The 12,366-nt window shown below is 49.3% G+C and overlaps 2 protein-coding genes across 3 annotated transcripts in view; one reads left to right on the top strand and one right to left on the bottom strand.

Annotated features, from left to right (window-relative positions):
- Positions 1–898, top strand: part of CLCN1 (chloride voltage-gated channel 1) — a 36,972-nt gene extending 36,074 nt beyond the window's left edge. The window contains exon 23 of the mRNA XM_072652487.1: positions 187–898. Within this exon, the coding sequence (XP_072508588.1) occupies positions 187–558 (372 nt within the window). The 3' untranslated portion in view covers positions 559–898. The remainder of the gene's footprint in view (positions 1–186) is intronic.
- A 289-nt stretch (positions 899–1,187) lies between these two features.
- On the bottom strand, positions 1,188–12,326 carry FAM131B (family with sequence similarity 131 member B). Of its 2 annotated transcripts, none has more exons than XM_072652485.1 (7): positions 12,220–12,326; positions 9,558–9,667; positions 9,109–9,144; positions 7,922–8,015; positions 7,399–7,596; positions 6,006–6,149; positions 1,188–5,761 (listed from the first exon to the last, which is right to left on the bottom strand). In XM_072652485.1, exons 2-7 carry the CDS (start codon positions 9,609–9,611, stop codon positions 5,295–5,297), a joined length of 993 nt encoding a protein of 330 aa, XP_072508586.1. In that variant the 5' UTR covers positions 9,612–9,667; positions 12,220–12,326; the 3' UTR covers positions 1,188–5,294. The 2 variants fall into 2 exon arrangements, with proteins under 2 accessions (XP_072508586.1, XP_072508585.1); XM_072652484.1 differs by lacking the exon at positions 12,220–12,326 and adding an exon at positions 11,856–12,065.
- Positions 12,327–12,366: the final 40 nt, after the last annotated feature.

The raw sequence follows: 12,366 nt of genomic DNA, 5'->3' as shown, positions 1-12,366 counted from the left end.
TATGTTCCATTCCTCTCTCCATCCATATTTGCTCTTAATACTGTCTCCTTTGATTTCTGCCCTATTGGTCTCTATCTTACTCTGTTATCTTTTTCTTTCTTCCCATTTCCCTTTCCCTGTCACTGCCTTCCACTCCTCTGTTTTTCCATGTCTTTTTCCCCTCTCTCATATCCTACCACTCTCTAGTTACAGAAAGCCATTGAAGGACACACCAAGTCAGGAGTCCAGCTTCGACCCCCCCTTGCCAGTTTCCGTAATACTACTACTACCCGGAAGACCCCAGATGAGCCACCCCTACCCTCTGATGGTTGGAGCCTTCCAGAAGACAGCACTAGGGGTGGTGAGATAGAGGGCATGATGGTTCCAGCCTATCCTGAAACTCCAGAGTCACCCTCCCCTGTCCCTCCTGCCTCCACTGGAGGACTCCCTGCAGAAGGAGAACTAGAGGAGCTAGAGCTAGGGGGAACCTCTGGACCGGAAGAGGACCTGGCTGACATTTTACAAGGCCCCAGCCTTCGATCCACTGATGAAGAGGATGAAGACGAACTGACCCTTTGATATCTAACCCAGTTACCTTCTCATTTGTAATGGAGAGATACCCCTAAGGAAAGGCCCTGGGTTCTCTAATAGTCTTAAAGGAGGAGTTGTAACCTGGTCAGGGAATAACCATGATCAATGTCCCAGTTGCCTTCATCCACCTCACCTGAGTCCTGGCCAGGTGGTCTTGATCCCAAGATCTTTCTATCTTTCCCCCTCCCCACATCTGTCTGTGCTTCAGTTTCCATGAGATCAGGCTGAGGGGGCCCAGAATGGTAGTTCTTTCAAGCTCTTCTGTTGAAGAATTAGGGAGAGGGGCTCCCTTTGGGGTCCTCTCAATAAACCTACAAACTGCAGAATCCCATCTGTTGCTGGTGCCTTCCTGATAACCCCTCTTCTTCCCCCCATTCTCTTTGCACTTGATCCCACCTGCTTCCCATTGGGATCCAAGTAGGAATGGGGGTGTAGATGGTGCATTTTTATGTGATGGTTTGGGCAAAGAAAGAGCATGGATCTTGGCAGAGGGTGCAGAGTGGGAGGGAATTAACTAGCTCTCAGAGGGGTAAGAGGAAAGGAGGAATAACACTAAAAAAATTTACTGAGGCCCTCTAGTCAAGACTGTCCCTTGGGGAATGCAGAGCAGACCACGCTGAGTGCCAACACTTTTTATTCAGGCGAAATTTGGTTAAGATGAATGTCAAGGTCAGCCTTCAAGAAGAGAGATATGCCACAAAAGGGCTGGGGGAGGAGGCTGTTGTTGCCAGGCAGCCAGCACCAGTCCCCCCAGTCATGTGCCCAAGCTTCATGGTTTTTGTTGTTGTTTTTAAGCACCAGCTGGTACAGCCACCACTTTCTCCCCCCTCCCCGACTCAGCCTCTTTGCAGCATCAGCTGCCTAGTCACCCCTAACATCTTCCTTGGGTGGAGAGCAGGACAGTCACCTCAATTTGCCACATCCCAAAGATATCTTAGAGGGTCATCCATTCATTTTCCTTTGTACTGGAAGCCACCCAGCCCAGCTGGAGTTACTGAATGTTAGAGCCATAAAGAAATTCAAAGACCTTCCAGTTCAATTCCCTCCCACCCAAACCTATTTTTCCAAATGAAAAAATGGAAACTCAAGAGGTTAGATGATTTGCTAAAGTCACCCAGCCCTTCTTAATGCCTGGGATATCTACAGAAGTCATCCCAGACACCCTTGCTTTCAGCTCCCTTTCTCAGTTTGACTGTCTAGTTGTTCCCCTTCCTCAGATGGCCACTCCTCCTATTCCCGCCCCACCCTTGCCAAATAAACCACAGTCAGAGTCAAAATATGAGACCACATCCTGTTTAGTGCCAATGAACATGACCCCTGGCCCGCCCCCAACATTATTCCCCATACCTCCCTAGTATAGAGAAGGGGCTGCAAAACGCAAAATGCAGCCCCCTATCCCTAAAGGAGACAGGGCTGAGGCAGGAATACAGAAGACAGAGGGTAGGATATCCACTCCTACCCCATGCCTATTTATATATATATATATATATATACTTCAATACTGAAGTAAGTCTGAGTTTATATAATCTGTAATATCATATATATATATATAATTCTCTCTTTGATATATGTCATAGAATCTCTCTTGGGGATGGAGGGGTGGTCACATTAAGAAAACATGCAAAGAAAACTGGCCACAAAAGTGTGTGTTCCCCAGAGCTGGAAGACAGAAAGTGTAGGATGTGTATGTATGTGGGGAAAGGTCCTCATTTCCTTCCCCCTCCCCAAACATGCCCAGGAAGACTCCCTCCTTCATGGAAGGATGAGGAGGAGGAGACAGGATAAAGTGATGAATGAAGGTGTATGTTTTTCCTTGTTAAATAAAGTGAATATTGATTAAAAATGCCCCACTCCCACCCCATCATTAGCAAGAGCAATTTCATTCACAATATAAAAAAACAGCCCCCAGCTGCTGCAAAACGTGCTGCAAGATCTGGTCCCCCAAAGAAAAGCACCCCAGCACCCCACCCCAAACATCCTCCCTTCTGCACATGCCCCTCCCCCCTACAAAAATTTTTATAATTAACCCCCTCATGCATTCCCCCCCAGGCAAAATCAAGGGGCAGATCCTCCCCCAATCTACCTCCCTACATCTCCTCCTTTATTATGGTGTGTGTGTGGGGGGGTGCTTGTCAGAATGGCAGATACCTTTCCTGCCCTTTGGCCTGCAATGATCCCTTTCTAGCATCCGTGAGCAGGTAATTCTTTTCCCAGAGATGAACCTGCCTATTTACCCTTATTTTGGAATTTCCTCCCCGGCATGGTTTTGCCAGGAGGAAGGCTTGAGCCTTCAGCCTCTTGATTTCCTTCCCAATGGCCTCTACTAGAAAGGAACTGCAGGAAACAGACTTCACATAGGGTGGGCCTCTCTCTCCCTAGGGGACCCATAATGGGCTCAGGGACAGAGATGTAGACTTGGTCCAGAACAAAAAGGGAATGATACATTTCTTGATCATAGGCTGGGTGAGGAGAAACACTGGATCCTGGCTGGAGAGGAGGGATGGAAGATGAGTTTTTAGGAAAGTAAGAGCAGGGGAGGTTGGGGTGGCAGGAGGAGATGCACAGTACTTACTGAAGCACTTGGAAAAGCACTCCTCCTGTTGATGCCTCAGTGAGTCTGGTCACTCACACTCAAATACCTCTTGGTTTTCTAGGAATTGTCATTCAGGCAAGTCTGATGGCTAAACCCACTCCTACATGCCCCCCCAAGATTGTTATTGGAGTGACTGTCCCTTTCTTCTCCAAGCCTTCCAACCCCCAGAGGAGACAACTAGATGAGATCTGCCATGTGCTTAGTGGAAGAGGATGGTCACAGAACAGGCAGACAACCATCCCAAGACCTCTGATTCCAGATGATAATCAGAAGGATCTCATGGGCATCTCTGCTCTAGACCAGGCCTAGGGCAACTGGAAAGAATGTTTCCCAAAAAGTAGCAAGTCATATAACACACCCAGGAGGATTGCCATAAGGGCTGGTACCTGGGGAGCAAGGGAAGAGGGGAGAATAGAGGAGACATGGCACCTTAATTGACTTCTTAGACTTTCTTCCTTTCCAGGGTGCCTTCTTTTGCCAAGGATTTGTATAATGAGTGGCACACTGGAGTATAGAGGGGTATGTCAGTACAGAAGATGAGAGATATAGGAGGGCAGAGTTCAGTTTAATTACCTGTTCAGTCTCCTAGTAGCTGCCTCATTCTCCCCTCCTCCCCTTTAGATCTCTGAACTACCTATCAAAGCCCTGGGGTCCTAGAGCTTAGACTGGTCCCACAATAGACCCAAGGGGTCCCAGAACAACCCAAACACTCTGGGGATGTAAGAGAATGATGATTTCTGGAGTGTGTGCCATACCATCAGACCCCTGCCTATGATGGAAGACCCTGGATCACTACCTATCAGTCTGGAGTGGGAAGGGTTAAGCCATATAAATAGCACTCTGTGGGGTTCTAGATGAAGGGGCAGAACACCCTCCATCCCCAGCAAATGACCCCACTCCAGTCTGGACACTAGGTCCCCCAAACCCCACTATCTCACTCATCCCTGAGTCCCCAAGAATATATAAAAATGTAGAAAAGGCAAAGAGAAAAGTGTAAACAGCTCCAGAGAAGAGAGGGGAATGGATGGGGGACACAGCCCCAAAGCTCAGCCCCCTTGCCAGGGTACCTGAATCAGTATCCTGAGGCCATGTCCCACTTCTCTGCCCAGAGGCGGGCTCCCCAGGCAGAAGCCAGCAGGGCAGGAGGGGTAGGGATGGAAGAAAAGAAGGCTGACACTGAAAGCCAATCAATGCCGCAGCCACCAACCCAGTTAGGGCAGCCCTTAGAGCCTTAGAATCACCTCTCTGACCAAAGCATGTTCTACATCCCAGATGCCAAGCCTGATCCAGAGGGTGATGCTGCTATCTCAGGACAAGTTCTTGACCTCCACTATGATATTCTTTTTACCTGGATGAATCACAACTGGAAATATCCAAGTGTCCTGGCAAACACATTATTGATCCTCAACCTCTGCCTGAAGGCAGCTTCTTTATCCTGGCATTGCAAGTTTCTTCCAAGGAGAGAACCACACAACCACTAACAACATGGGGACTCTTCTTTCTATGTAGCTTCTGCACTCACTTCAAAAGTGGATCCCTTGAAGCGGCATCCACTAGAACTATAGCCAAGTGCCCAGGTGATCTGTTCCTTAGTGTAAGAATAAGCTGGGACCATGGCCACAAAGAACAGTCTGAATAATCAGCCATACTGGGAGGGTGGCAAAGAGGCATCTAGGCTGCCAAAGCCCAGGCCTGGAAGACTAAATGAAAGGGAATGAAGTATTGAGGTCCAATCTGTATCCACAGGCTCCCTATTCCTTATCCAGTTTCTATCATCCATAGACATTGTCTCCATCTCCATTGCCATAGGCTTCATCTACAAATGGATCAGTATTTGCAGGCCCCATGTACCATAGTCACAGCCTTGACATTAACTGCTCAAGGTTCCATATCCACACAGTTGTGTCTCTGTCTCAATTATCAGCCCCACAGTCTTTTGATCTTAAGCAGGGATAACTTCTTTCCTGATATCTTCCATTGCAGGGGTCATGGGGAACTCCCAGGTCCCTCACTGCCCTATGACCCTGCCTTGGCTGTGCTGTTCCCCTTTGCCCTCAGGATGTTTGATGCAGCAATGCCCCTCTGGTAAAATTGGGGAGGGGGAGGGCAGGAGCACATAGATGGGAGGGAACTAATTGTTGGCCTCTCCCTCCTCTTCATCAAAAGACTGTACCCCTGAGGATGTAACATCTGATATTTTCCTACTAAGGACAGCAGATGCCTCAGGCTCCTCTCGTGGGGACAGTGATTCCAGATCCCGGCATCCTGCATCTTCCTCCTCTTCAGCAGGCATTTGCCTCTTCTCAGGCAGATCTCTTATGGGATCCATTCCACCCACTCCTGAAGACCAGTCAGGGTCTCCTCCCAGTAAGGGCTGGGGCCCCTGGGCTGAGTGCCCAGGTGGAGGCTGGGAAGGCCCTACTTCATGCAAACTGGGTTGGGAGTCATCAAAGGCTGGTCCAAGGTAAGAACCAGTGGCTGGAGAGGCTATGAGAGACTGGTCACTTGCCTCCCAGGCATCTGAAGAACCCAAACAATACATGCCTTGAGATACATAGGAATGTGGCCATCCATCCAGTGGGGCCTGGGCTAGGGCATCTGTGAAGAGAAGGATATAAGAAGGGGAGGTCACACGAGTCACAGGCAGCTAAAAAGGTTAGATGGTGGCCATGGGGAATATAGAGGGCATGTGGGGGAATCATGGTGCAATGGGTGATAGATAGGACTAAAAGAACTAGGATACCAATCATAGTCTGGGCATAAGTGACAAGGTTTGGGAGGTCTTAAAACTCAGGAAGAGGTCCTGATCTTTAGGAAATAATGTTCTAGAAACATCTCTTACCCTGACTTTCCATTAGCTCCTGATAGTTATCACTGTAGTTGCAGCCCAATGGCTCCTGGGCAGAATTAACACTCATATCTTCACCATCCATGGAAGACCAAGCCATGAGTGTAGCCTCAGAGATAGCAAACTGTTCCATGACCCCTGGGGAAAAAAGACAATGAATTATCACAGGAAACACTTCTAACCATAGACATAGAACTGGGGTCATCTCAATACAGCTCTCAAATTAGGGATAAAAATGAGGAAAAACTCCTAGGTATTGCAATTGAGAAATTCTAAGTGGAAAGGGTAGGGGCTCCTGCTAAGGAGTCCTTGGGGATAAGGAAGTTGGAACCAAGGGGGATTCCCAGAAAGATGTACTCTAAGGATTAAGACTGGAGATAGTCAAGTGTTTGTGTTTGAGTGTTTCTAGGAATAAGGATTAGGGAATTTTGGTGAGATGCTCCTAACAGATCACAGTTCAAGGTCTTCAAGAGTGACTCTGTGGGTAAATCAAGGTTGGGGGGCTTCAAAGGTCTTAATGGTGGGAGGGTGACATGAGAGAATTTCTCTAGAGATTAGCTGAGTTTAGGGGCCCTGACTGTAAGGAAATTTGTAAACAAGGAACTTTATTTTGCTAGGGTCAGGTTCCCCATTAAATCAACTTCCCTCCTGTGTTAGCATTCCCATGTCCTCCATATTCTTCTTGACCCAACACTCTAAGACTTCCTTAGCTAGAACGCAGAGCCCTGCAGTATGGTTTGCTATCCTGAAACGTCCACTGCAGCAGGTGTTCCATATTCCCCACCCAGGGAATGTAAGAATAGAAAGGACTTTAGAGATTATTTCATCCAACACCTCCATTTTACAGATGAAGAAACTCAGGTGTCTCTGCACCTGAAAGTAAAGTGACTTTCTGAAGGAGATTACACAACTAGTAAGATACATAGCTATGATTCAAACCAGATTCTACTGCTAGCTAAAACTTACCTGTCCCGTATCTCATACCCTTAGGACTCTACTCACAATGCTACTCCTATTACTTGTCATTGCTAGTTAATTTGATAAACTAATTTGTGGCAATGCACTAATAGATGAAGGATCACTACCATCCTCCTGTCTCCTTGGATAATGTGTTTGAACAGTGGCCTTCTGGGGACCTTTGTCTTTGTTTGCAGGTATAGGGCATGGAGGGAGTCACATGGAGGGAATGTGAGACCAGGAAGAGAAATATTCTAGGGCAAATAGGCACTCAAATCCCATAGAATTCTGTCTCTGCATAGGATCGGCCCCAGTAGGGGAGGACTTCAGTTGGAAAGATCAGGGTAAGAAGGCCAGAGAGACTTTTGAGTGACATATGTCTGGGGCCAGGATGTCGGGTGAGGATGTCCAAGACTGGCTATGAAGTTACCTGCAAGGAATCGAGCCTCCTTCTCGCCGTCACTGAGATCAGAGTAGGCATCCGTATCCCTTCGGACAGACTCATGACTGTGCTGTGGTTGAGCAGCTGGAGTCTTCCCCCAGCCCTGCCATTCGATCATGTGGGCCACTCGACCTTGCCCCATGGCTGTAGGCTTTGTCACGTGGTCCTTCATACTACGTGAGATCCCTAAGAAGCCAAAGGTACCCATTCCCTCCAGGCTATTGTTCAGGTCCCCAGACAGATCCTCCAAACCACCCATAATCCATGACCCTCCAACCAACAGACCCTTAGTACACAGGACAAACTCAGGGTGCTATCAATGGGGGCAATTTCTCAAAAGGCAGTGAAGAGAGGTAGAAGACTGAGAGGGAAAGTCTAGAAGTAAAGATAGGGATGGCATTGGGAGAAAATGGACAGAGTTCACAATAAGTGCCAAGGATAAGGAGACATATGGTTGTTGGGATTCCTTGTGTACAGAAGTGCTATGTAAGTCTCAGGACTGGGGTCTCACCTGAGAAAGATGACTTGGCCAAGGCCCCAATACCATAGGCATTGGAGTTCCGCTTCAGCTTGGGAAGGATGGAGGTCGTGTCCTCCATGGAAAGCTGAGGAAGGTGCAGAGAAACAACAGACAGACAACAGCAACAATAATAATAACTCACGTTTATATAGTGCTTCAAAGTTTACACAGTGCTTTCAAAATCCTGTGGTATGGGTACGACAGATATTATTATCCACATCCTACAAGTGAAGACCCTGAGATTCAATGATGTTCCCAAAGTCACATAATTAATAAGTGCTGGTGCTAGACAAAGGGTGTCTGGTTGGCAGGGGGACAGGGGAAGTTGAGTGTGGGTTCATTATTCAGAATTCAGGGTGTCCAGGGCAAGGAAAATGAGACTTACAGGGTTAGGTAAAAGGAGGCAGGGAGAAGATATTCTCCCAATAATCCAAATGAAGCAATCTTCTAAACTAAAAGGTAGGGTGGGTGTGTATGTTTGTGTGTTTATTCATGAGGGTATGTACTCCTGAGGGTGTGAAAGACTGTGTGTGTGTGTTTGTCCTTCATTGCTAAAGAACACCATGCCATCAGAGAAATGATGACATGACTTGCACTTGACTTTGTTTTGAGTGAGGGAGTGCTGTGCAGGTCACCAGCCTTACTTCTCCTCCAGAGCCATCGGAATCCAGTGACCAGATATTCATGAGGATGACTGGAGATGACCCAGGATGAGGCAACTGGGGTTAAGTGACTTGCCCAAGGTCACACAGCTAGTGAGTGTCAAGTGTCTGAGGTGCGATTTGAACTCAGGTCCTCCTGACTCTTGCACTGGTGCTCTATCCACTACACCACCTAGCTACCCCATGAAAGGCTGAGTCAGGCAGAGAATGGATAAAGGGGAGGAGCTAAGTAATGAAAGGAAGGGGAGATTCTAGGAGCAGTGAACCTTACTACTAGAGTGACAGAAGTTACTGTTAGTGGTTAGGAGATGGAGGGATAAGTAGAGGTAGACGATCCCATTCTCCTCAATGGAACTCAGTAAGACTTGAACTCGAGTCCTAAGTCTGACTGGGCTGTGGACGATTGGAGTGAGAAGGAGAGAGGAAGAGTTTTGCTTTCGTATTGGGGCAGGAAAACGAGAAGGATGTTAGGAGGGAAGCAGGTTAGGCCAGGGAGACTCCAGGACAAATACTCACATTGATGCCATCCCAGGAGAAATCTGTTCGAGTTTGCTGTGAGGAGACACAATAGAGAATACATCGTTTGAAGAATTGCTAGTAATGGCCGTAGAATCACTCCTTCCATTGAGCTCCCTCTTCACTACATAGCAGGGTCACCCATGTGTGGTGAAAAGGGATTGAGGCTAGTCTTAATTCTAAGATGAGAATCTGGGGATCCCTGGGGAGAGATTCTGGAGCATTCCTGGAGAGAGGTATCAGATTAGAGGATTGATAGGGTAACAACTGGTGAACACATGGGGAAAGGAATGGAAATTCTTAGGTCAGGACCTAGGAAGGTTTAAGAGGGGCAGGAGACTATACTACAACTACAAAGGATAGATCTCAGGGGGTTTGGGAGATATAAAGGAAGTTCATCGTAGGTAGGGAACATTTGGGATGGGGTTGGGGTGGGGTGAAGGCCTCACCTCAGTGGATGGCCGGTGGATGCTACTCCCATGCAGGGAGCTGGTGCTGTCCATGTTGATTTGGTCAACATCCTTCAGACCTTTCCAATCCACTGCAATCACCTCATTCCCTAGAGGCAGCCAGGGGCCAAAACTCAGCCTCTAGCCCCCCATACTCCATCTGGCACCACCACTGAGTCTAATCTGGGTACCAGCTCAGCCCCACTTCTGTAGAAAGGTTCAGAGTCCCCATTCCAACAAGCTCCACACCACCCCAACCCCGGCTAGAAAAACCTTGCCCTACAATCCCCATCCCTTCTCTCTAGTCCTCTAATACATTATTCAATGACTATTCTTATTCCTCCCAACATTTGATAGTAATAATAGTAATAACAATAAGCCAAATCTTAGCTTCAGATGAGCTAAAGAGAGCACACTATCGTAAAGCAAAGAGAAAACTTTCCATTGGGACTTTTTTTTTTCCCAGTAGGGGGTTACTAGTGAGGTGAACACAGAAATGAGGTGGTCAGTGCAAAGGATAGGATAGAGGAGTTTAGGCTAGGTTTAGGGAGGGCAGGATGAAGCTATTAATGAGGAATGGGCCTTATGATGGGAATAAAATTAAAGGTTGGGGGAGAAGGGAAGCTGTGGGCCCTGACATTCAGAGGAAAGCTAGAGGAAGAAAGGGAGGACTTGGAGACTATGTATGGAGCATTAAAGTGCCTCCTTCCTGAGGTTGCCCGCTTGGGGAAAAGGTGAAGCCAATGGGATGACTGGAAACATCTTGGTAAAGAAGTTGTCTGTGGCTCTGATATCACCACTGGGACCTCCTGGTTGGGGACAGGTCTCAGGGGAAGAGAAAATATTCAGTTTAAGATCCTAGTTGGTATAACTTGCATGGGATGGGGCTATAGGCAAAAAAAAAAAAAAAAAGACAGCTGAGCCCCTTATGTATGGAAAAGCTTCCCTGCACTGTTAGAAGTGTGGGGGTGGGGTGGGGTTTGGGGGGAAGCTAGTGGATCCAAAGGGCAAAAGGTCGAGGGGAGGGCAGGGAAAAAGAATGGGAAGTCTCAGAAAATAAGAGAGAATCTGGGGCGGGTTGGAGGTTCAGAAATATGCTTGATCAGTGTAGGGATCCTTAGAGGTGGGGAAAGGGGGAAGAAAGAGAAGAGGACATTAAATTTGTAGCAATAGGGAGAGCTGAGTCAGAGATGTGGGGGGCAGGAAGAGGAGGGCTGAGGAGAGGAGGTGAGAGTAGAGGAATAGGGGGTATCCATGGAAATGAATAAGGTCTCAAAGACATTAGGCATCAGGACAGTGACAATGTGAGTAACGCTGGGAATTATTCTCTCAGCCTGAGGTTATTGAGGGGGGTAAGTAGGAGAAGTTGGGAATTGGGGTGAGAACAATTTTGGAGACTGAGAAAGAGGGTCAGACAATTGCCAAGCAGTGTGAAGGGTATGGGGGCAGTTTTCCTGAGACCTTTTTTGACCAGCAGGAGCAAAGTGGAGGGAGGAGAGTACAAGAAACCTTCCTCTTCAACACCCATCCCCTAAAACCAGGTAAATAAAGTCAACGCCCCCTCAAGCTGCCCCCACCAACACTGGTACTGTCTTTTATATAGTTTTCCCCTAGATTCCTCTCTCCCCACCCCCTTCACCCCCCCAACCCAGAGTCAAACTCTTCCTCCTTCCCAATCCCATTCCCGTAGGACAAGGAACCCACCCACCTCCCTCGGTTACCGAATCCCCAAGGGTTGATCCCGCCCCCGCCCCAGAGGAAAATGCACGTGAACAAAGCAAATCTGGGGGAGGAAAAAAGAAAAGGCAGAAGAGAGGGAAAGACTAGGAGGGGGTAAAACACAGGGAGACAGATGAAAGGGAGGGGAAATGAAACGGGGGTATGAGAGAACCCAAAAGACACTCAGAGAAATTGAGCCAGGCGGTTGAGGGGAGACAGCAGTTAGAAGAGGAGACTGTTTTAGAAACGAAAAAGAGGGGATCTAGAGAAGGAGGCAGGGGCAGGGCGGGGGGCTAAGGTGATGGAGAAATGAGGAAATAGGGGTTGTAGGAGGAGGATGGAGGGAAGTGATGGGGACAGGGACAGAGGCGTGGGGAGGAGATGGAGGGAGGGAGGATGGAAGGAGAGATAGAGACAGGAGGGAGAGGTGAGTGATGGAGAGAGGGATGGAGGCACAGAGGGGGCGGAGAGAAAGGAGGATGGAGAGAGGGATGGAGAGAGGGGTGAGATGGGGGAGGGGGAGGGCCGAGGGAGCAGGCTGAGCCCAGCCCCCGCGCACTCCCCCGCCGCGGTACCCACCCACAGTCCGGGAGCCGATGCAGCCCATGACTCCGGGGGGCCGGGGCCGGGGCCCTCACAGGCGCTGGGCGGGCGCTGGGGGGAGCAGCCGGGGCCGTGCCGCCGCCCCAGCCGCTCTGCAGCGCCGCCGCCGTCTTCTCTGGGCTCCGGCTCGGCTCCCCCCTCCCTTCTCCTCCATCCCTCCCTCCGGCAGCCTCCGTCGCCGCTGCCGCCGCCGCCGCCGCCGCCGCCGCCGCCGCCGCCGCCGCCGCTTCGCTCCCCCCGCCCCAGCCCAGCTCGACTCAGCTCCCTCGGAGATGGGAGGGGGTGGGTCCGGGGATTGGCTGCTCCCGGGTTCTCCCCGCCCTCTGCCCCGGTCCGCTACCTGCACCCAGATGCAAGCTCCTGCTTCGCCTTCAGGCTCCATCCTCTGTCCAGCCCATGGGCTCTTTGGATGACTCTGTCCCTGTCTCTCCCATTCCCCTTCACTTGCTTCCCACAGTCACGATGCCCATCCTCCCTGCAGTCCCCC

The sequence above is a fragment of the Notamacropus eugenii genome, chromosome 3 (assembly GCF_028372415.1).
Source record: "Notamacropus eugenii isolate mMacEug1 chromosome 3, mMacEug1.pri_v2, whole genome shotgun sequence".
Classification (NCBI taxonomy): domain Eukaryota; kingdom Metazoa; phylum Chordata; class Mammalia; order Diprotodontia; family Macropodidae; genus Notamacropus; species Notamacropus eugenii.
This window is presented reverse-complemented; position numbering and strand designations above follow the sequence as displayed.